Source organism: Vipera berus (genome assembly GCF_964194415.1).
Source record: "Vipera berus genome assembly, chromosome: Z".
Lineage (NCBI taxonomy): Eukaryota > Metazoa > Chordata > Lepidosauria > Squamata > Viperidae > Vipera > Vipera berus.
Genome location: NC_138205.1, coordinates 42,981,849 through 43,006,020, shown reverse-complemented (window position 1 = coordinate 43,006,020; position 24,172 = coordinate 42,981,849). Strand labels below are relative to the sequence as shown.

The 24,172-nt window shown below is 42.1% G+C and overlaps 1 protein-coding gene across 2 annotated transcripts in view; it reads left to right on the top strand.

Moving 5' to 3' along the window:
* The window catches only part of CACNB1 (calcium voltage-gated channel auxiliary subunit beta 1), a 76,866-nt gene that overhangs the window by 359 nt on the left and 52,335 nt on the right, over nt 1-24,172 (top strand). For both annotated transcript variants that reach the window (XM_081343815.1, XM_081343816.1), the window contains exon 2: nt 3,577-3,663. In XM_081343815.1, the coding sequence (XP_081199941.1) occupies nt 3,577-3,663 (87 nt within the window). The remainder of the gene's footprint in view (nt 1-3,576; nt 3,664-24,172) is intronic.

Sequence of the window (24,172 nt, the reverse complement as noted above, 5' to 3'; positions counted from 1 at the left end):
GCCTCTAGCACGTAATTGAGAGAAACGTTGATTCTGGAAGAGGATGGGGTGGAAGAGCACGTTGTTAGTTTTCATGGATAGTCTTTACTGACTGTTGGCCACCCAAGAATAGTCAGGCTTTTGGGGATGGGTGGATGGGTGCTGAGTGCGATTCACGGAGTAGGACATAAGGGGGTGCAGCGATGGCTGTATGAGAGTTCCGGCTAGCCGGTTGGTCCAGTGAAAAGTATCGCTCAGCTTCAGGGCCTTCTGTTCTCCCTTGGGATCCTTAAATCTGTCCAAAGCCATCGGTGGCAGCACTTGCAAACCAGACTGAAAGTGGGGACTCTCTCTGCCTCGGTCCTTGAATTTCACGGGGAGGGGGAGATATACAATAGGATCTTGTATCTGTGCCTTTTCTTATTTTCTTAGGAGTTCCTCTCCTACCCCCCCCATTCCCAATCCCCATGCAAATTGGTTAAGATATTGTTGAGGCTGGTTATAAGAGAAGCTCCTCAGGCATCAGCCTTTGATTACTAGTGCATCTTTCCAGATGTGTCAGACTTTCTAGCCAGTTGTGATCAGGAAAGTGGCCTGGGAATTAAATGGCTACCATTCTTTGCCACTGAAGTTCAAATGTTTCATCTGGCTTTCTTCTCAAATAGAAATCAGGACTAGTCGATTCAAGATTGGTAATGATCCCCCCAGTTTATGTAAGAAGATATTCTTAGGGGTTTCAATAAAGATAATTAATTATATATCTAGCTATGGAGAAAACCTGGGATTTAGTAAGTTTTTTTTCTCTCTTCCTACACTGCTCCAGGATAGATAGTTCTATCTTTCAGGATATAACATGATTCATGGATGAAATGTCCTAATTTGAAGAAAAATGATTTGATTACACTCTTCATCCTTTCATATGTGTTAGACTTTGTTCCCACAATCTTCTACTTCTGTTTTTTAACTTTCTAAAGCAAGGAGTTTATATTCAACATCTCCTAATAGTTACAGCATAATGACACCATATTGACTATTGCTAAATATTTGTTTAGCTGCTAATTTTAGCTATAAGAGCTCCCAAAACAACATTTACTGGGTGGATTATTGGAAAATTGCTTGTGTTTTTATCTGCCAGCCACTTTTTTAAGGGATAAATTATTGGCCCAGACTGAAAACAAGGGATTCTCAGAAACTGCTGTACTATATGGTTTTGATGAGCAAAAGAGAAGGAGAGAAATATTGGATATTAATAAATCTAGATAGGCAGTGGGAGTTGGCAAATGCCAACATACTCTTTATTTTGATGTATGTGGATAATGAGAGAATAGAAGTCAGTGGCAATATATTTTAAGAGAAGAGGTTGAGCTACCTGAGTCCTTTGATATGATCCTAAAGATAGAAAATATCAGTTTTCTTGTGCTCACTTATGAACAGCAGGAGCTTAATTTTTTTTCCCAAAATAAAGGTACCGGTAGATCTTAGAGGGAGGAAAAGGAAGAGAGGCACAGAGAGATCAAGTTGATAAGGAAGTAGCATCTCCAATGCTCTCCCTGGATGGAAGAATCAGATGGAATGAAAGATACTATTTTATATTTTTCTGTGATGAGGTGTGTGGTCCCTCACAAGAGCTAGCCTCAAAAGCAATGCTAAATTGAGTATGTTTGAGGCAGTAGTGGGCTGTTTGGAGCTAAAACACCTTTTGGCAATTCTTTTGTCCTGGTCTTCATGGTCCTCCACGTGTTGGATCCTGACTGCGTATTGCAGCTATGAGTGACGCATATGCCTGATTTAGAATGGGGAGAGGAAAAGACTAAAAATACCAGCCTCATCTCTGCCTTCTTTTCCTGCCCTGCTTGACTTTAGAACTACAAGGACCTTGTTTGTGGGGGCCTAATAACAATGGGTTTCTCCTCAACCAGCTGTCCTTTCTCTCTCTGAAGACATGCTTGGGAAGCATCTGGCTCATTCCTGGTGTGCCCCCCCATCGGTGCAAAGGGTTGGTTCACGGGGGAGGGAACATTCTCCCTTGGGATATGGCAGAGGCATGATTCTTAGAAGCAGGTGAAGGAAAGAAGCTTAAATTGATATCCTCTCTCCTAAAAAAAGGAACTTGGTGTTGCTAGCTTGCTATGAAAGGAAAAAGCCACAGGTTATAACTGTAATGGGTGTAAGAATTAACTGACCAGCAAATATATGCGGGGGGGAGGTATCTTCCTGCTTAGAATTACATATGTGGAGGGAGAAGAGCCCTCTTTCCTTTTTAATTCCAGTAGAACTTCTTAATTCCCTCAAATGAAAATTGCACTAAATGCCCCGACTTTTTTCTGCTCAATAATCTTCTGATTAGATTATATCACCTATACTGTAATATTGATCCTCACATGCTCAGAAAATTATTCATGAACTCTCAGTAGGCTTTCCCAAAGCCTTGATAAATCAACTTTGATATTCAGTTTGGATGATCCAGATTGAATTAAAAAAAAGATTCATGGTTAAAGAACATGGACATTTAGCAGTTCACAGCTTACCCTCTTAAAAACTGGATTAGATATCTGGTTACTAAGACATGAAAAACAATAAACTATCAATGTTTCTCACTCAGCTTGGAAAAAAGGGAGGAACGTTGGTTATGATTCATAAGTGGGCCAACTCTTCCTAACTTTTCCTAAAGAAAGTCTCCTGGTGGAATTTTCTCCAAACAACTATATTGACCAACAACAAAAAAAGAGCAACAAAAAAGTAAATATGGCAATTGCAACCCTTACAACAAAGCCCCACCCTTTTTATGTGTTGCTTGTGAGGATGAGAGAAATTTATAATCCAACCAAGCCAATAAAGGATTCTCCCATTGCAGAATTCTGGATATAACGCATCTAAAAAAGCAATTGTTTTTCAACAATAGTTCTTTTTCAAATTACAATGTATTGCAAAGCCATGATACGTGATACAACATTGTTAGGCTCAAGGTTTTGTGTCTTGCTGCAGTGCTGACTTGTGTGAATTTAGGGAACTGACCTATGTGTATCAGAACAAAAGCAGGACATTTATGTGCCATTGGGGTGTATTTATACTTCATAGAATTGTTTGATTTTTTAATGCTCTTCTGCTTTGCATTTTTGCTCTACGTACAACAAGAGAATTAGTAGCACTGTAGCAGATCTTTATAACCAGATTCACAGAGCATGGTAAGTCACAGCACAGTTTGTTTAGTGAAGAGATTGCCATACTATTGGTGTTTTGAACCATGACTTATGGTTTAGTATTATTTGTGAATCAGGTCACTGTGTCTTATTCAAAAACAAGTGAATTTGGTGAAAAATCAATGTCTTCTGCAGCATGCAATGGCAGCTGCAGCCTGCTTGCTGAGGAATTCTGGGAGTTGAAATCAACACAACTTAGTGACCACAGTTGAGAAACATTGAATTAAAGAATATGGAACATGTTGTTCAACTGTCTGAAGATGGGGTTTATATCATCCCTTTGCTGGATTAGAGTATAGTGTTGTGTGTATCCACACTTTTTGTCACCTACTTACTTACTTGTGTATGTTTTTCTGCATTTGTGCTACTCTTGACCTTTTTATGTTTTTCCCATTAGGGGAAGTATAGCAAAAGGAAGAACCGTTTCAAACGCTCTGATGGCAGCACCTCTTCTGACACAACATCAAACAGCTTCGTCAGGCAGGTAAGCAACCCCAAAAAAAGAGAGAGTAGGTATTATGATGGGCAGGAGATGGCTACTAAATTCATGGGTTAGAAATTAAAGACTTGGGTTGATGTTATACTAAACTGTAGTTTGCTGTTTTTCTGCATTTCTGTCTTGCCTTCCATTCAGTTTTAAGTCCTGTCAACTGCATGGACTAGTTCCTTGCATTTGTGAAATAATTTGCCATGGTTTATATTAGAACTCCTGGTCTTTAACATGGTGCTTTCACCATTACACCAAACTCTTGCTTAAACATATATTATGCGAGCTGCATTGGCTTCCAGTTGCCCTCCGGGTGAAATTCAAGGTGCTGGTGATGACCTATAAAGCCCTATATGGCTTGGGTCCAGGATATTTGAGGGAACACCTGCTGCCGGCATCAAGCTCCCTTCGTCCTGTGCGCTCCCACAGGGAGGGTCTTCTCAGGGTGCCGCCGGTCAAAGAATGCTGGCAGATGACACCCAGGGGGAGGGCCTTCTCTGTGGGGGCGCCTGCCCTCTGGAACCAGCTGCCTGTGGAGCTTAGGACTGCCCCCGACCTTCGATCATTCCGCCGAGACCTGAAGACCTGGCTCTTCGAGCTTTCCGGCTCAGGCTGAGTTTTAATTGGGGTTTTAACTAGGGTTTTACATGTTGCAGGGACTTAGTTTAATCTTTTTTAAATTGGTCTTAATTTTTGTATTAATGTTTTAAAAATTATACCCTGTAAACCGCCCTGAGTCCGTCAGGAAAGGGCGGTATATAAATTCAATAAAATTAAAATTAAATTAAATTAAATTATTAAATTATAAAGTTCATGCTTGGCCATAAGGTAATTGGTATATTCTGAGGTAAGCACATTTCTAAATTCAGTCATGGGGCTTTTCCTCACTTGTATCTAGCCATGACACAAACAAATCTTAGCAACTTTTTTCTGCCATGTCCCCATGAGACTGTTCCACCTCCAGGGGTGTCTGCAGAATGTGGTCAAAAAAGTCAAGATGGCAGTCACAATACTGATTGAATCTCCATCTGCTTTTTACGTACAACATACACAAAAAGCTTGGAGCTTCAATCACAACCTCATGGCCACTATCTTGACTTTTTTGACCACACTCCCTGAAAATCCAGCCCAACATGAGCAAGCAAGTTTAACCCATTCTCAGCTAAAGTACTTTTTAAACCCCATCCCTTTTCCAAGCATCATCCAAGGGCACCTCAAGGAAAGTGAAGTAACCCAGAGGCAATGAAGGCTGAATTAAAGGATAAACCGTGGGGACAGCAAATATTATGCTGATAGCAAATGTTAGCCTAAATTAGTTTTCTGCTGACTCAAAGGCAGGCGAACAGCCCTTCAAGTCAACAATGGGGAAAGCCCATGGTTTAATATATTTTCAAAGTATTTCCCAACCATGATGAATTCCAGGTAGTAATTTTCAACTCTAAAAATTACACTGCCATAACCATTGATAAGAATTTGTTGATATCCAGTCACTGGGAATTTGCCATGGTGGAAATACTCTTCTTAACAATGTACTTTAATTTCAGAATTCACATATTTCTGAGATTTTTTTCCTACCCATCAGCAACTTTTTTATTGCAAGTTTGCGATTTTCTTCACCTGTTGTACGTATGCAGCTCAGAGAAGAAGAAATAAAGGGAATGTGAATGTGGGGGAAAAATTGGGTTTCTTCCCATGTAAAGGTAAAGGTTCCCCCGCACATGCATGCTAGTCGTTTCCAACTCTAGGGGCCGGTGCTCATCTCCGTTTCAAAGCCGAAGAGCCAGCGCTTGTCCGAGGACGTCTCCATGGTCATGTGGCCGGCATGACTAGACGCCAAAGGCGCACGGAACGCTGTTACCTTCCCACCGTAGTGGTCCCTATTTTTCTACTTGCATTTTTACGTGCTTTCGAACTGCTAGGTTGGCAGAAGCTGGGATGAGTAACAGGCGCTCACTCTGCTATGCGGCACTCGGGATTCGACCCGCCAAACTGCCGACCTTCTGATCGACAAGCTCAGCGTCCTAACCCACTTAGCCACCGTGTACCTTTGTACACTTTCCCATGTACACTTCAGTAATTTCTTCCTTGGTCTACACTTCACCTGTTTACTGTACTTTTTATTTGTTTCCTTTCTATTTCTCATCTGTTTTTCAAAATCTTGCCACTAAATCAAAGTCTCTGAACTTTTGGGCAAAATAAAATAATGAGACACTCATTTCCAAGATGTACATCTACAATTTATTTTCCTACTCTTGTCCCCACTTGTCCTAAAGATGTACGAGTTTTTTCTCCACATACATGTGAAACAGTAAAGTGGCTGAGAAAAATTTCCACTGAGGATCAAAATTTGATTTTTGAATTTGAGAACACAGTCTAAAACATACTCCTAAGTCTCTTTTCAAAAAGTGCTCTGAAAATAAGGCAGCAGCAGGTGGTAGTTGGGAATGTGGGCTGTAATCCTCTATTTATGGACCTGGGAGAAAGCTGCTCTGACTAAATAGCACTGATTCTTGAGTAACTATAAAGTTTGGATCTATGAAATGGAACCCTTCAGTATATGAAGGATCTAAATGACTGAAGAAACAGAGGCAGAGGGGAAAGTATTCTTTGTTGAGATGATAAAGAAAGAGTTGGGTCATACATGAAGATAAGCCAAATACAGTCATCTGTTGAGCTCTTAAATTATGCTGGAGAGGAGACATGTTTCAAGGTTTTCAGGATTAACCTCTGTTAAGCCTGCTGAAGAACACGCTGTAATTCTAATGTGTTTTCTACCTTTAAGATGGTGAAAAATATTATCACCATTTTTCAGCAGTAATAGCAAGACATTCTGTGCTATGAAGAAACTTCACTGGATTGGCTATTATGACAAGCTTCCATTGGTTTATCAAAATAGAGTGTTCATATTTCTAGAGGTCACATCAATATTTACAGTGAAACCTTGCTCTAAAGGACATTTGTAAGCAATGGATTCCTGTTATTCTTGAAATTGTGAGGACTGTGTTTCAGATGATCATTTGTATAACACGAGTTACTATAGACTTTTGTCTAATACATGGGAACTCTATTCAGTTGAGCTCTGAAACATCTAGATTTCGATGGTCAGGTCAATGTTATCAGTTTCTTTCTACTGGCTTAGAAGCTTTAATAAATGTCTTCAAAACCTCCCACCACAATATGACTTCAAAAACTACAATATCAGCTGGTTCAGGTAGTCCAAATACCAAGTCTTTGAGTTGACTAACCTGCCAAGTAACATACATATAGGTTTTAAATCAATAATTTTAAAAACAGCTGTACTGAGTTTATTCAAAATAATAATGAAAGATCTATTTTACATAGACCCATTTTTCCTCTAATAACAGAATAACATAGTTGGAAGGGACCTTGGAGGTCTTCTAGTCCAACCTCCTGCTCAAGCAGGAGACCCTATGCCAGGGGTGTCAAACTCAATTTCATTGAGGGCCGCATCAGCATTGCGGTTGCCCTCAGGGGGCCGGGTGGGTATGGCCTGGGTGGGCATGGCCTATGGGTGGGCGTGGCTAGAGTGCGTATGGCCTACTGGGTGGGCATGGCCAGCTCTACCTCATTCGCATCAAGGGTGCCTATGGGGGCCTGGGCAGGAGTGGGGCAGATCTGGGGGTCTCTGGCAGAAGGAGGGTCTCTGGGCCAGGGCCAAGGCAGCGGGGGCCGTTCCCTCACTGTTTCCAGGATGGCTTCGCGGGCCACATGAAACCACTTTGCGGGCCGGATCTGGCCCCCGGGCCTTGTGTTTGACATGTCTGCCCTATGCCATTCCAGACAAGTGGCTGTCCATTCTCTTCTTAAAAGTCTCCAGTGATGGAGCACTCACAACTTCTGAAGGAAAGCCATTCCACTGGTTAATTGTTCTCACTATTAGGACATTTCTTTTTAACTCTACGTTGCTTCTCTCCTTGATTAGTTTGTAGCCTCCAATCCCCTAATCATCTTTGTTGCTCTTCTCTGCAATCTTACCAAAGTCTCAATATCTTTTTTATAATGTGGTGACCAAAACTGAATGGATTATTCCAGATTTTGTCATACTAAGGTTTGATAAAGCAGTACTAATACTTCACATGATCTTGACTCTATCCCTCTGTTTATGCAACCAAGGATTGCTTTAGCTTTTTGGGCTGCTGCCGCACACTGCTGGCTCATATTTAACTGATTGTCCACTAGGACTCCAAGAACTCTCTCACAGTTATGGCTTTTGAGCCAGGTTTCACTTAATCCATGCTTCTACATTTGGTTTTTCCTGTATAAGTGTAAAACCTTACTTTTCTCTACATTAAATTTCATTTTGTTGGACAGGGCTCAGTGTTCAAGTCTTATCAAGATCCTGAGCATATCATCTGAGGTATTGGCTTTTCCTGCCAGTTTAGTGTCATCTGAAAATTTGATGAGTTCTCCTTCTATCCCTTTGTCTAAATCAGGCATGTCAAACTGCCAGCCTGCAAGCTGGATGCGTCACACTGAAACCGCACCGAAATTGCTGGCAATGGGGAAAAACCCCCAATACATCACACGACATCATATGACATCACGAGTTTGACATGCCTGGTCTAAATCATTGATGAAGATATTGAAGAGTACTGGGCATAAGATAGAACCTCGTGGTACCCCACTGCTTACTTCCCTCCATGTAGATGTAGGATTATTAAGGAGTACGTGTTGAGTGCAGTTTGTCAGCCAGTTACAAGTCCATCTGGGGGTGATGTTGCCTATCTCACTTTTTTTAATTTACAAAGAGGGTCTAGGACAGGGTAAGCAACCTTGGCTCTTTTATGACTCATGGACTTCAACTCCCAGCATAGCTGACTCAGGAATTCTGGGAGTTGAAGTCCATGACTCATAAAAGAGCCGAGGTTGCCTACCCCTGGTCTAGGACATTTAGGTGCTGACCCTTGATCATGCCCACTTCATTCCCAGCCAACCATTGCTGCTGAACTACGGCAAGCTTTCCTCCTCCCCTGGCCCACTGCCAGCGATTGTCCACCACCAATTGCCCCCTGGCCATCCGGCCCCATATTAAGAAATTTCTACTTAGTTCTAGGTTGCTTTTTATGATAGTTTGTTTTGTATGGATAAAGCATCATAATTTGATTTGAAACCCAATATTTATAATGCAAACATTGTGGCATTAAGTGTATGCATCTAAAGTGATTCTGACATAAGTAAGGATCTCAGTACTTCCCAGAATTAGAGGGATAAAATAACTTTCAAAATGAATCCACAGAGGAATTTCTGAGTTTCCAGTTCCTTATTCAAGCCAGCATTTGAGCCTAAAATTAATATTCAACAATAATCCTGGAAAAGTATGAAAAATTAATTCCACCTTTCTCAATAGATCATTGCAATTTTCATAATTAAAATACCACAGCATGTGTTTTCCAAAGAAATGTATTTAAAGCCCTATATTTTTGCTTAAAGTAGATTAATAAAATAGGAACTTCAAAATAGAAATCAACCTCAGAGCTAAATTTATCTGAATCGCATTTATCTTACTCTATATACTCAAATAAAGGGATGCGGTGGCTCAGTGGGCTAGGACGCTGAGCTTGTCGATCAGAAGGTCAGCAGTTTGGCGGGTTGAATCCCGAGTGCCGTGTAACAGAGTGAGCGCCTGTTACTCGTCCCAGCTTCTGCCAACCTAGCAGTTCGAAAGCACGTAAAAATGCAAGTAGAAAAATAGGGACCACTATGATGGGAAGGTAACAGCGTTCCATGCGCCTTTGGCGTCTAGTCATGCCGGCCACATGACCACGGAGACGTCCTCGGACAAGCGCTGGCTCTTCGGCTTTGAAACGGAGATGAGCACCGGCCCCTAGAGTTGGAAACAACTAGCACGCATGTGCAGGGGAACCTTTACCTTACCTTTACCTATATACTCAAAACAATTATAGAGTCTCTGTCTAGATCAGGCATGTCAAACTGCCGCCCTGCGGGCCGGATGCATCATACTGAAACCGTGCCGACCCCATTGCCGGCAATGGAGAAAAAGTCGTGATACGTCGCGCGATGTCACATGACGTCGCAAGTTTGACATGCCTGGTCTAGATCTTTATTCCTTTTTATCAAGGTAGAAAAGGTAGAAATTAAAATTTACTAACAGAGAACTTACAAACAAAATTTATTTCAAGATAAATGAAGGAATCAATACACAACCTAAAAACTTAGTCCAGATCATCAGAAGGAATGCTATAACTGAATGTATAAACATTGATTAATAATTTATTATGTGCATCGAGTCATTTTCAACTTCTGGCCAACCTATGGATAGATTTTCTCCATATGTTTTGGATAATTTTTCTTCATACGTTATAAACATTTGTGATGTTAAACTCCATATGGTGTGTGTGTGTGTGTGTGTGTGTGTGTATACACATACATGCACACACACACAGAGTATGACATATGAACTTTTTGATTTATAAATATAAAGCAAAATCTTATCCTCTGCCAATTCACTCCTTCTATAATTCCTTTAAGTCTTTCAGAGGTTATACTAGCACTTGGAAGAAGTTTTAAAGCAAGATGTAAATAAAAGAGAGAAAAAGAACATCGTTGATCATATTTCACAACCAGCCAGGCAAAGGGGGTGGTGTCAAAATCAGTGGTCAGAGCTTGTGATTCAAGCCCCACCCCCTTTATACTTGGAAGTGACATTGACTTACATCTAAAACAGATTATCTGCATCGCCGTGCTCTGTCAGCCATCTTACTGATTTTGCCCCTTCTAGGCAACCCTAACCACAGCTACACAAATATATGTACGAAAAAGACACATCTTTAATAATAATTTTTATTAGGTGATTTTTCCAATCTTTTCTAACATCTGTAGGAGGCTTTTGGGTGAGCTCATCTATCCCCATGAACCGAGGTATGCTAACGATATTGTATATCTTATCCCCTGGTGAATTAAGCAATGTCAGGTCCGTCTTACACCAGTACCTGGAACAAGAACAGGCATCAGCTGAACCCTGGCAAGACTGAATGGGTTTGGGTTTTGAGGCCCAGTATGCCATCTTTAGCGCTGGATGCATTACCTCAGAGAAATCCAGAGTGCAACCTGGGAGTCCTCTAGATTCTCTACTCCTGCAGTGAGCAAGTGGCAGTTGTGGCTGGGAGGGTCCTTACATAGCTTTCTCTTGGGTGCAGTTGTCTCTCTTCCTGGATCAGCAAGAGTCATTCATGTCTTAATGGGCCTACAGATTGGACTACTGCAATGCATTTTATATGAGGCTGGCCTTGAAAACTATCTGGAAGCTTCAACAGATACTGGATACAGCAGTGTGGATATACCCATGCATTCCTAGAATAGCACGGGTAATACCTCTGTTCTGCAAGCTGCATTGGTTGCCAGTTTGCTTCCATGTCCAATTCAAGGTGCTAATTTTAACCTTTGAAGCCCTTCATGACATAGGACCAAGCTATCTGAGGGGTCCCCTCTTCCCGATTATGTCAGTCTGCCCCACCATATCTTCAGAGAATGCTTTTGATCTTCGAAAAGACCCTCAAGATCTGTTTATGCACCCAGGCCTGGGGTTCCTGTGGAACCCAGATAGTCCATTGTTGAGAAATAACTTTTTTATTCTCCTTCCTTTATGTTTCTGTTTATTGTTTTTTAGGAATATTGTTATTAGTTTTGTATTTGTATTTGCTGTTTTTTATACTTTTTGATTTATCTATAGGTATGTGCTGCCCAGTCACCTTTGGTGAGATGGGCAGTTTTATAAATTTATTAACAAATTAATAAATAAATGTTGTAATTTGTGAGTTAAATAAACCATACTAAACCAAAGAATAACATTTTGGAGAAACCAAAGATAAACTACCTGAAAAACTTCCTAAAAAATAGAACAACAGTTTTCAGAAATTATAATTGTTGCATTTTACTTATTTTGAATTAAAGTAAAAATATCAGTTACAAATCCAATAATGCCAAAACTTTATAGCCCCATATAAATCCATACTGAATGAGGTATCTAAGGGTCAGTAATTCAGCTACTGTTAGTTATACAGTCAGCTAAAAATTCAGGGGGGATTTAGCATTTTTGTCCACCTGTCCAGTACTTCCCAAGGACTTTTGCATACGGAGTTGTTTAATAATATTAAAAGAATTATTGCAGGCTTTAAGCTGTTCTAAGTAAAACTACTTTTTTATTATTAAGGTTGGTCATATAACCAACCAGCTTTTAAAGTATTGTGTAATGCTGTTTTTTTTAACTAAATGTTGCATTTTTTTAAAAAAAATAATTTAATTCATTTATTACATGAAATATGAAAATACAAAAGCAAATAGTAAGGTACAACATTAGGGAAAGGGAAAACAAAAAAGTATGGAGAAGGGGAGGGGAAGAAACAAAAGATGACTTCTGACTTCCTCTGTTCTTTGATAATAAACATGTGCAACAATACAGCTTCAGGAGAATGCTTTGGCAGTATCCCACAAAATGACATCATCCGGTCCCTGTATTTATTTAATATATATTATTCTATGAAGCCACTTAAAGGATTTTTTAAATTTGTTATAAACATCACAAGGGCATGATCTAAAGTAGTAACAGCATTTTTATTACATGTATCAGCTTAAAAAATCAGCATATGAGATATAAGGAATTAATCTACTTGGAAACAGTATATATATAAAGCAGCACAACTCACCAGTTCAGGTCTAAGGCTGGCAGCTGAGACCAGCCCATCCACTCAAAACACATCCCCACCCAATCAGAATACAGCCCCCATTCAAAACACACTCCCACCCAATCAGAACACAGCCAAGCCTCCACCCAAAGAACACACCCCCTCTGGCAGTTTAAAAAAGAAGAAAAAACAGCCACTATCACACACTTCTCCCAGAAGAACAAAGCTGAAGTGTGTATATATATATATATAAAATAAATATATTTATTTTTTATTTTTATTACATTTATATCCCGCCCTTCTCCGAAGACTCAGGGCGGCTTACAAGCTTAGCAGTAGCCTTCATTCTATGTATATGCCTGCTTGTTAGGGCTTTCTTTCACAATATCTATATATTTGTTTTCTGAGGTTTTCGCGGGTGTATATCTTAGAATTCCCATAAGAAATACATTGGCCTGGTGGGAATGTGCTTCCAGAGACAATACTTTATTCTGAAGTAACTTATTTGCCTTCAATGAACTAGTTATAGATTTGCCTCCTTTGTGTTTTCCAGCTGAGATAACTTTATTCTCAGCCATGTCCAATCTGGAATGTAAAACATTTACAGTGTTATAATAGCTTTTATCTCCTCAACTCATCTAAAAACTATAGCTATTGTACTATTCATGAATATCATTGTTGCCTTGTAGGGGAAGATGATATGATATTTTCTTGAGCATTAGCTAAGCAAGTAACAAATAAAGCCTATATGATAATCAGAGCAGAACACAATAATCTATTTCTGATTCTGGAGAATGTCTACCTGTCAAAATACACCAACATCTTGACTAAACGTTGCTTGCCTGTTAGAAGGTATGAATGTGGACAGAAAGTTGATTCACCCAGTTCACTAAGCATAATTTCATTAAGCAATCTGTGGTTTTGTTTGTGTATAACATAAATCTGTAAATCAGGAGTTGCAATCCATAGTGGTGCTAAGTCAAAGCCACGTAAACCATATTATAATACTGCTTTATGTGATTCAAGCAGTTTTAATATTTTTGCCAAGTGATGATGGTTGTGTACCCTCCAAGTTGTCATCCGAGATAAAAGAACCAGTATTTGCACTTCTGCACTACAATATTTTTGTTGTTCATGTTTATCTGTTTCAGCTGCTTTGTCAGTTTCTTGCCTTGGCAAATAAAAAATAAACAGAAAGCATTTCTTCCATTACACAGGGAAGCAATGAGGTTGCTATAGCAATTCTCCATCTGCTGAGTGTCTGGAAAGACAGAAGTGAAGCATCTATCAAAGTATTTATAAACCAAGTAGGAGAAACATCTTTCAATTTAGCTTTGGTCCTGGCTCTGGAATAGAAATTGCCTGGGTCACCCTGAGAAGGTCTTTGCTTATGAACATTAGAGAAAGGGATAAAGGAGTGCAACTTTGTGGACAGGACTAAAATAAAATAAATACAATAATAACAAATTGTAACCTGTTCTATTTTAAACATTTTGAACAGACAGCAATGTTAAAATCAGGAAACCTGGGCAATTACTGGAAAAAAAATCATCAAAAGTTAATTTAAATGTATCCACTTCATAAAATTAGCTTGACAAATCCTCTGAAGACAATTAAGAGTTCATCATATGCCTGAAATGGTATAAGGTTTCCTGTCTGAGCAGGGGGTTGGACTAGATGACCTCCAAGGTCCCTTCCAACTCGATTATATTATTATTATTATTATTATTATTATTATTATTATTATTATTATTATTATTATTATTATTATTATTATTATTATTATTATTATTATTATTATTATTATTATTATTATTATTATTATATCCTGCCTATGATTTTTTAAAGGTTACAAGTAAAATAACAACAACAACAACAATAATGTTGGAAGAGGCCTTGGAGGTCATCTAGTGTCCAAACCCCTGCTCAGGCAGAGAACCCTATACCATTTCAGACAAATAGCTGTCCAGTCTCTTCTTAAAAACTTCCAGTGTTGGAGCATTCACAACTTCTGGAGGCAAGTTATTCCACTGATTAATTGTTCTACCTACCAGGAATTTTCTCCTTAATTCTACATTACTTCTCTCTTTGGTTAGTTTCCATTACTTCTTGTTCTGCCTTCACGTGCTTTGGAGAATAGCTTGACTCCCTCTTCTTTGTGGCAGCCCTGAGATATTGGAACACTGCTATCATGTCCCCCCTCGTCCTTCTCTTCATTAAACTAGACATACCCAATTGCACAAACCATTCTTTATATGTTTTAGCCTCCAGTGTCCTAACACAGGGATTTTCAACCAGTGGTATGGGTACCACCTGTGGTACATTGGCACCTGGCAGATGGTACATGACCATCCTAGAAAAGTGGTAGCGGGGGAGGGGAATGAGCTGAACCGGTGGCAGCACCGCACAAGCCTGAGCAAGAGATGGCTGGAGCTGAAGGGCTGTCAGGGCTCAGTGGAAGCGCCTGGATTAGTGCCGCTTTCCAGCTGATCAGTGCTTCTTCAGGGCTGTCAGGGCTCAGTGGAAGCCCCAGGATCAGCGCCAGGCTCCAGGTAGAGCTCGGTGCTGATCCTGGTGCTTGTGCTGAGCCCAGAAGAAGTGCCGATCAGCTGGAATGTTGCAGCATCTCCAGGGTCTTATGATTTACATTCAGATGCTTGGCAACTGATTCATATTTATGATGGTCACAGTGTCCCAGGGTCATGTGAAGTGACCAAAACCTGCTGCAACCACTCAGCGGGGAGGGGGGGGGTGGAATAAAAACCAAACACCCACCCCTGCTGCCAATCCTCAACAGAGCCTTGGTGGAGCAGTGGGCTAATGCCTCCTTAAGTAACACCAGCTGCCTGCAATTAGTGCAGGTTCGCATCCCACCAGGCTCAAGGTTGACTCAGCCTTCCATCCTTCCGAGGTAGGTAAAATGAGGACCCAGATTGTTGGGGGCAATAAGCCGACTTTGTAATAATGCCGCTTGGGGTGTGTGTGAAAGCCCTAATAAGCAGGCATATACATAGAATGAAGGCTACTGCTAAGCTTGTAAGCCGCCCTGAGTCTTCGGAGAAGGGCGGGATATAAATGGAATTAAAATAAAAAAAATTTAAAAAAATAAATGCTCACAACAATGAAAACCTCGGACAGGAGAAAGAGTGCTGCCGGCCGGCCAGCCAGGCAGGTGTCTTGCACGGCTGTGGCTTTGGGGGCACTTTTTTCAGTGCTATTGGTAAGTTTGAACAGTCACTAAACAAACTGTTGTAAGTCGAGGACTACCTGTACTTTATCACTTTTTTCCTTTTTTTTGTCATCAAGTTTTTGACACCTTGCTAGGCGACTGGTGGTACTCAGATGTTGCCATATCCTAAAAGTGGTACAATGGATGAAAAGGTTGTAAAGCCCTGTCCTAATAATCTTTCTTGTTCTTCTCTGTACTCTTCCTAGAGTCTCAACATCTTTTTTAACATTGTGGTGACCAAAACTGGAAATCTAATTTATTGAAAAAAAATCAAATGAGGGCTATTGCTAATAGCAACTAATTCAGTAATTTGAATGGAATATTGTCTTATTTGTTCAGGAGAGGGGAGCAGCTGTGGCCCTCCATACTCCCACCAGCCCAAATTCCTGGCTATGTTATTTGGGACTGGTAAGGGTTGGAGACCAATGGCCTTCTTTTAAAGGACCACCAATTCTCCAATCTTGCTTTACCATCTGTTTTGATGAATGAAAGCAGGAATATGCTGGGATTCATATAGGCCCAACATAGCTGGTTTAAAATGAGGTCAAGTGAGAAAAATAGAGGGAAGTAGATTGTGAGCATCCTGTTTCTTCAGTTCAATTTTTACCGGGTTGTGTCTCCTATAAGACAACATTGTATACTTTATATTATAAGCTTCTGTACTCCACTACACATAAACATACATCATGCACATGAACATTGTTGTGTGATTGGAAAAAACAAGGAAATGGAAGAAGAGTGCAAGGGAGACCATCAGTGACCTAGACTTGCATTGCCATAGTGATGACATAGGAGGCAGTTGCTATGGAGGAGATCCCTAAGCGATCCTTTAACACAGCATCAGCACACATTTAAAGCTATCATGCTATGCAAGCCTGCATTTACAGCAGAGGTCCTTTGTGGTACAGAGTATCACATTGTGTCCAGGCTTAGGGAACTGGGCACAAATAATGGCAAAAAAATTATTTTGGAATCTTAGCAAGGGGCTGTTAGAGTGAGCAGTTTGAATAAGTGGAAACAGTGAAGCTCAAGCTGGTTTAAAGAAGAATTGCAAATTTCCTGTCTGAAAAACGTGCAGCAGGAGAAACCAGATGTCCTCTCTTAGTCAGCCGGAGTGTGTGTGTGTGTGTGTGTGTGTGTGTGTGTGTGTGTGTGTGTAAAAACCTGGATCCGAAATTAGCAATTCAGAGCTCAACAGTGCAGTCTACAAAAAGGAAGGCTTCTTCCTCTCCCATCCCAACGTTACCTTCCATATCTTGTTGATGATACACTGTGGGGAAGAAATTGGGAAAACAATGTGTGGAGTCAGAGGAGGGATGCAACTACATAACATTAAGGAGACTTGGGTTTAAACAGATTTAGACACCACATTATTATTTTTTTCTTCTTCATGATACCCTCAGGCTAGTAGATTGAATGAACCAAACCAGTGTGATTTATTTATGAGTTATGGTTAGTATGTTGTTTAAACTCAGCCAAGTATGGGTTGTTCAATAAGCAAATCACAACTTAATGCAGAGAAATGTATATCTGTGGATTTCATTTCATTTTTCAGGTCTTTTATCTTCAGAGCCCTGCTCTGGCCATGATAGATAAAAACCAGAGTCACAGTTTTCTGCTTATTTCAGGTAGGAAACAGATAAAGATTATAATAAATTGTACATATACACCCAGAGAGATGCACACACATGCATGCACACAGAATATTACTTATGAGAAATATTTTAAATAAAACAAAATAATCCTGAAATAGGCATAGCAATTTAATTCTAAAAAAAGCTAAAAATCTCCCCACTGTCATCTCTGCTTATATGATACCTTTTCATATAATCTGAAGCTTACAGCCATCCCCTGGACCAAGTCATGAGCTACCCAAAGTAGCTTATTGTGTGAATATTGCTTTAGAGAGCAGGCGAGACAGCGAAGTTAAACAACTTAACGTTTATTAAGAACCAGGCAAACAACAGAAGAACATGGCTCCTATTTATACTAGCAGCTGTCAACAGGTTAGCCAATCAGGGCTGAGCCGGTTTCCCACGCCGTTCGCTTCCGCCAATTGGAGCCGCCTGGATTTGACAGCTCGGAGCTGTCATCGGCAGCGCGTGCTGTTACCAGGTGATTTTGACAGCCGAGAGCTGTCAGTGGGTTGGCGCCTGCATAGTTCGGACCGGCAGCTTTTGACAGCTGTCAAAAGCTGCCGCGGCTTTTACCTCAGCCCTGTTTAATACTTATATATAACATTAATAATGTGTGAATACATAACACCCCTTACCCCTCCCTCTGATTGAGTTGATGATCCCCAACTGTTTCTTTTTTGGGTTTCCCCATTCGAAGTCTTTCAAGTAGGCGGGGGGTCTTTTTATTCTTTCGGAGCGCCGGGGGGTTGTTTCAGCTGGTCGTTCCTTTTCCCCAGGCGTGTCGGGATCTGGCTCAGGTGGCATGGGGCATGGCTCCGGCGTTTCAGCGTCGTTTTGTGCGGGGTCTTGATGTGGTGCATTTTGATCGGGGGGTTTTTGGTGTGATAGTGTTTGCGGCGGGGCTTCTGTCTGCATTTCGTCGTTCCCCCTTTCCCCCATATTTTGTGGGCTGCGACGCCGAAGTTGGTCGATGTGTCTGCGGATGTGGGAATTGTGCCCTGTGTCTATGATGTATGATAGGGGACCCGTTTGTTCAATGACAACCCCCTGTGTCCATTTGTTGCCCCTGCCGTAGTTCCTTGCCCAGACAGCTTGCCCTGTGCTGAGAGTCCTGTACTGGAGAGGCAGTTCTGGGTTTGGAGGGGACCTGTCGGGATGTAAACAGTCCAGTCTGGTAGTTAGTCTCTTGCCCCAGCGAAGCTCTGCTGGAGATTTCCCTGTAGTTGTGCAGGGGGTGGTGTGTTGCGATAAAAGGAATTGGGCCAGTCTGCGGTGCCAGTTGCCGGTGATGATTTTCCGCAGTGCCTCTTTGGTCGACTTCACCATCACCTCAGCCAAGCCATTAGAGGATGGGTGGAAAGGAGCCGTGGTGGCGTGCCTAATAGAGTTCGCCGTTGTGAAACTCTAGAATTCGTAGGAAGTAAATTGGGGGCCGTTATCGGAGACTATTACATCCGGAAGCCCATGTGTGGCAAACAATCCCCTTAAAACTTGTACTGTGGCTGCAGTAGTTGTGCTAGCGACCAGGGCCACCTCTAGCCATCTAGAATAGCTATCCACGACTATCAGGAATGTTTGTCCCTGGAATGGACCTGCGAAGTCTATGTGGATGCGTGACCAGGGTGTCTTGGTTGTTTCCCATCTGTGTATGGGAGCTTGGGGCTGGGCTGCTCTGACAAGTTGGCAGGGATAACAGCCAGCTACGTGTGCTTCTATTTGCTTATCTAACCCTGGCCACCAGACGTAACTCCTGGCCAGAGCCTTCATTTTAACGGTGCCTGGGTGGCCTTCGTGGAAGCTTTCTAACACCTTTAATCTGTGTTTTTCGGGTATGACTACCCTGCTGCCCCATAATAAACATCCTTGATGTGTGGATAATTCTTTTTGTTTTAAGATGTAAGGTTGGAATTCCGGGTCTGGGGGTGTGGATTGCCAACCTGCTGTGACATATCCTAAAACTCTGCCTAGTGTTTTGTCCGCAGCTGTGGCTGCAGAAATGTCCTTGACGGATAATGGGCATTCAGGTAGTTCAGAGATAGCCAGTATCTTACCAGCTGGAGCAGGGTCTGGGTCGATTACTGGTTGGGGTAGTCTGCTAAGCCCGTCAGCATGGCCCATGCTTTTCCCTGGTCTGTATTCTAAGGTGAATGAATAGGCTGACAAAAAGGTAGACCATCTGAGGATGCGGGGAGATAATATTTGTGGTGTCAGTTTGTTAACTGTGAAGATTCCTAACAGGGGCTTATGGTCCGTAAAGATGGTAAATTGACGACCATATAGGTAGTCATGAAACTTTTTTACGCTCGCCACTATAGCTAAAGCCTCCTTATCGATTTGAGCGTAATTGCGCTCAGGTTTTGACAGCGTTCTGGAATAGAACGCTACAGGTGTTTGCGTTCCCTGCTTAGTTAAGTGGCTTAGGACTGCTCCAATGCCATAGGGGGAGGCATCGGAAGCCAGACATAAAGGTAGCTGTTCGTTGAACAGTGCCACCGTGGCGTTGCTAGTCAGTAAGTTTTTTAGAAGTTTAAAACTTTTGTCATGCTGAGGAGACCAATTCCAGGGTGTGCCCTTATCTAATAGCCTGTGGAGGGGTTCAGCGATGGACGCTTTGTGAGGCAGGAAGGTATGGTAAAAATTAACTAACTCTAGGAAGGCTTGCAGTTCCTGCTTATTTTTGGGGGTTGGTGCTGTCTTAATGGATTTTATCTTTGATTCAGTGGGGTGAATTCCCCTTGCGTCAATTTTAAAACCTAAAAACTCCGTTGAGGGCACCCCTATGGAGCATTTGTCTCGTCTTAATTTAAGGCCAGCCTCCCTGAATCTAAGGAGCACTTTTGTTAATTTATCTGCTAAGTCGTTTTCTGATTCCCCGGCAATTAGGATGTCATCAAAATATGGGCAGACCCCAGGGATCCCTTTGAGTGTTTTTTCCATGATTTCTTGGAAGATCCCTGGGGCTGCAGAGATGCCGAATTGTAGGCGGTTAATTTTAAACGCTCCCTTGTGCGTGACAATTGTCTGTGCTAAGGCGGTGTCAGGGGTGACAGGCAGCTGTAAATACGCCTGCGCCAAGTCTAACTTAGCGAAAATGGCGCCTGACTTAATGGCCGTCAGGATGTCTTTGACAGCCGGAACCGGGTAGGCATGGGCGTTCAATGCGCGGTTTAGGGTTGCCTTATAGTCAGCACATAATCTGATTTGGCCATTGGGCTTAATTGGGGTGACTATGGGTGTCTCCCACTCGGCCCCTTCTACTGGTTCCAGGACCCCTAAGTTAATTAACCAATCTATTTCCTTTTCTATTTTTTCTCTCAAGGCGAAGGGGACTCTTCGCGCCTTGATTCTGACAGGCATTACATTAGGGTTTAGTTTTAAGGATACTGGCGGTCCTGTGTATTTTCCTAGTGAGCTGTCAAAAACGTCCGCGAATTGAAGGCAGACGGATTCCAGATTTGACAGCTGAGTGGCGTTGACGCCTGTCAACGCTATCCCTAGCGCCTCAAACCAGTCCAGCCCTAGCAGGCTGGTCCTGTTTTCTTGGGTTACTAGTATGGTAAGGGGTCCTTTAAATTGCTTAAACTCTGCTGGGACGGAAGAGTTAATGGGCGTTTTTTGGAAATCCGCTAGGCGGAGTTTAGTGGGGCGTAGGGCCGGCCGATTTCTGCTGCGGTTACAAATGTCCCTGTAAGTTTGCCAAGAAATGAGTGAGACGGAGGACCCTGAGTCCACTTCCATCTCACAGGGAATTCCGTGAATTAGGACGTCCACCTTGACTTTGGGCTTAAGGGTGCTGTGGACTGTGTGCTCCCTCACTTTTTCCCTCACATGTTGCACTAGGATTTTGGGTTTGTGCCTAACCCTAGGTGTGGGCTGGTTCATACCTGCAGACGTCACCTCCAATTCATGCAGATTTTCTCGGCTCCTGCTGCGGCACACTGCTTTGAGGTGACCTGTTTTCCCGCATCCATGGCACTTGGCACTGCGGAACCGGCATGCAGCTCTCGGGTGGCTTCCGCCACAGCTGGCACATTTAGCCCTGTTCGGCTGGAAGCTGGCGCTCTTTTGGCTGTTGGCAGGGCCCCCTCGGTTGTTGCGTTGCAGTCTGAGCCTTTCGAATCGCCGCTGCACCGCGTCGATGTCCATGGAGGCGTCTTCGTCCTCTGGACCGCTGAAACTGCCGTCCTCCTGGTGCACAGACCCACTGGGCCCGCTATCAGGGGAACGTTGGTTGTCACAGTGGCTGTCCTCGTAGGCAATGACTTCCATTGCCACCTCAGCCATTGTCAGTGCGGGCTTGGCGATCAGCTTCCTCCTCAGCCGCTCGTCTTTGAGCCCAATGACAATTTGGTCCCGGATCCGGTCCTCTAAATCAGGGAACCGACATCGCCGTGCGGCGTGTCTGACCCGGGTTATAAAGTCATTGGCGGGCTCGTCGGGAAGCTGTACTCGTCGGGCGAAATTTACCCTCCAGAAGAGCTCTGACTTCGTGGGCATGAAGTATTTGCTCAGCCCCTCGGTTAGTTCAGCATAGGGGATCGTTGCGATTGGTTCTGGACTGAAGAGTCCCACAGCGGCGTCGTAGACGGCGGGCCCGCTGAGCCAGAGGAGAGCGGCTGCCTTCGCCCGGTCATCCGTAATTTTCTTCACCACCAGGTACCCTTCTATCTGGCCTAGGTGAGATTCCCAGCATTCTGGGTGGCGAGTGTTGAACTCGCGAATGTGGCCGTGGTTCGTCATGCTGTCTGTCGAGTCGTGGGTGCTGCTGCTTGCGTTGTGTGGAAGCTAGGCTTCCAAGTGACTTCAGCAAGTGACTAGCTCAGGCTAAGGGAAAAAATCTCTTCTCCCCTTAGGCGGTGACTTCAGCTATGCAAGCAGCATCCCATCCTCGTCGCCAGTGCTTTAGAGAGCAGGCGAGACAGCGAAGTTAAACAACTTAACGTTTATTAAGAACCAGGCAAACAACAGAAGAACATGGCTCCTATTTATACTAGCAGCTGTCAACAGGTTAGCCAATCAGGGCTGAGCCGGTTTCCCACGCCGTTCGCTTCCGCCAATTGGAGCCGCCTGGATTTGACAGCTCGGAGCTGTCATCGGCAGCGCGTGCTGTTACCAGGTGATTTTGACAGCCGAGAGCTGTCAGTGGGTTGGCGCCTGCGTAGTTCGGACTGGCAGCTTTTGACAGCTGTCAAAAGCTGCCGCGGCTTTTACCTCAGCCCTGTTTAATACTTATATATAACATTAATAATGTGTGAATACATAACAAATATATTCACCGTGTGTATTATGTATTCAGATTTATTTTCCAACAAAATTCCCTACAGCACCAGTAATTATAGCTATGGTAAGAATGTGTCCTGCTCTTGGCTTGTCAGAAAATTTAGATGCCACATAATTATATGAATAAAAATCTTAAATAGAGATTCAGTCATTTACAGGAAAAGGGTCAAGGAAGCAGTGTTTGTAAGATGCAGAATTACTAGCATCGATGAAAACCTTTGGGGAATCTATGACATTAAGAAATGCCATACAAAGGTTAAATCATTTTTAAATGTTTGTAAGGAGCAATGAACCAAGATGACAGAAGGGCTTGTACCCATAAAGAAAAATGCAACACTTTGCTGCAATGTATATGTGACTCCTTAATAAGCACACATTTTCTATATTGGTGTTTAACCAAATCACTTTTTCACAGATGAGGTACAGAAGATTCCTAATTCTACATTCAAAATGGATTTGTCTTTAACAGTGTTTTTAATGCAACTGTTAAAGCAGTTGCATCATATTTTAGGCCTGAAATTGCATTGTATTTTAGGGCAGCAGGAAGACATGTGTACATTAATGAATAACAGAAATGCTGTCCTTATATTCATGCAAGATCCAGAGAACTAATTCTGAATTATTTTCATAGAGTGTATACCTCATAGATTAGATTAAGGAAAGCCCATACGCTCCCACCACCCTGGCTGGGAAAATGTTTATCTCAGGGTAATTGTGACATTTGGTCCCTCTATTTCAAAAAACAGACACTCTTAAATTCCAGGGCTCATTCTAATACTAAATTCCAATTCCACCAAATGTAAAGTTGCTATAACACTGAATGGAGAGAGCATTGAATGAATATATTATGTGAACCCACCCATTTTGATTTGTAAACCATGATATATAATTTAGCAACTGTAGAATCTAATGACTTGTAGTTTATCCAATAAACAAACATTAACTAAACCAACTAATTTATAATGTAATGGCTCGATGTGGAAGCAAATTAGACAATTAGCTGTAATACCATATAAGCAAATCACTTGGAAGAAAAAAAAGAATGAGAGGCTTGCTTCTGCCACGGTTTTAGAGGAGAAGCAAAGTGTACAGGTTCATTTCTTGGCTGAATCAAGAGCCTTTAGCTCTCCATTAAGGTGACAGGCATAGTCGCAAAGAGAAGGAGTAAGAAGCAGTGAGAACTGGAAATAAATATCCCATTGCTTCTATTGTTTGATTAGGCTCCTATTAAGTGCCCAGCATTTTCCAAAGTGGGGGGTAAAATACATGTATATTCTTATCTCAGAACTTCCCCCACCTATCCTACCTTCCCCCAAAAGCAGCTCTTTTCTTAGAGTCTTTTATTACTACCTGCTAGCTCATTCTTTGTCTCTTTCAAGTACACCCAATAGTGCATTCAGAAAGTTTAAGCGATTAAAATGACTTCATTCACTGGAAGAAGGATTAGCATGGATCACATTGATTTGAACTGTTATGTTGGTGCACAGTTTGAATCATCCCTTTTAGGCTACTTGGGATAAAGCATGGTAGATAAATTACTACTTTATATAAAGTTAGTTATCTGAAAAACAGATCTTAAATGCATGGAAATGAGATCCTTGAAAACTGAATTATTCCAATTGGGATTGGAATGCTGAATTTTTGGCATTTATTCACATAGTAGCATCATGAATGAAGCCCATGTCTTCCCAATTTGG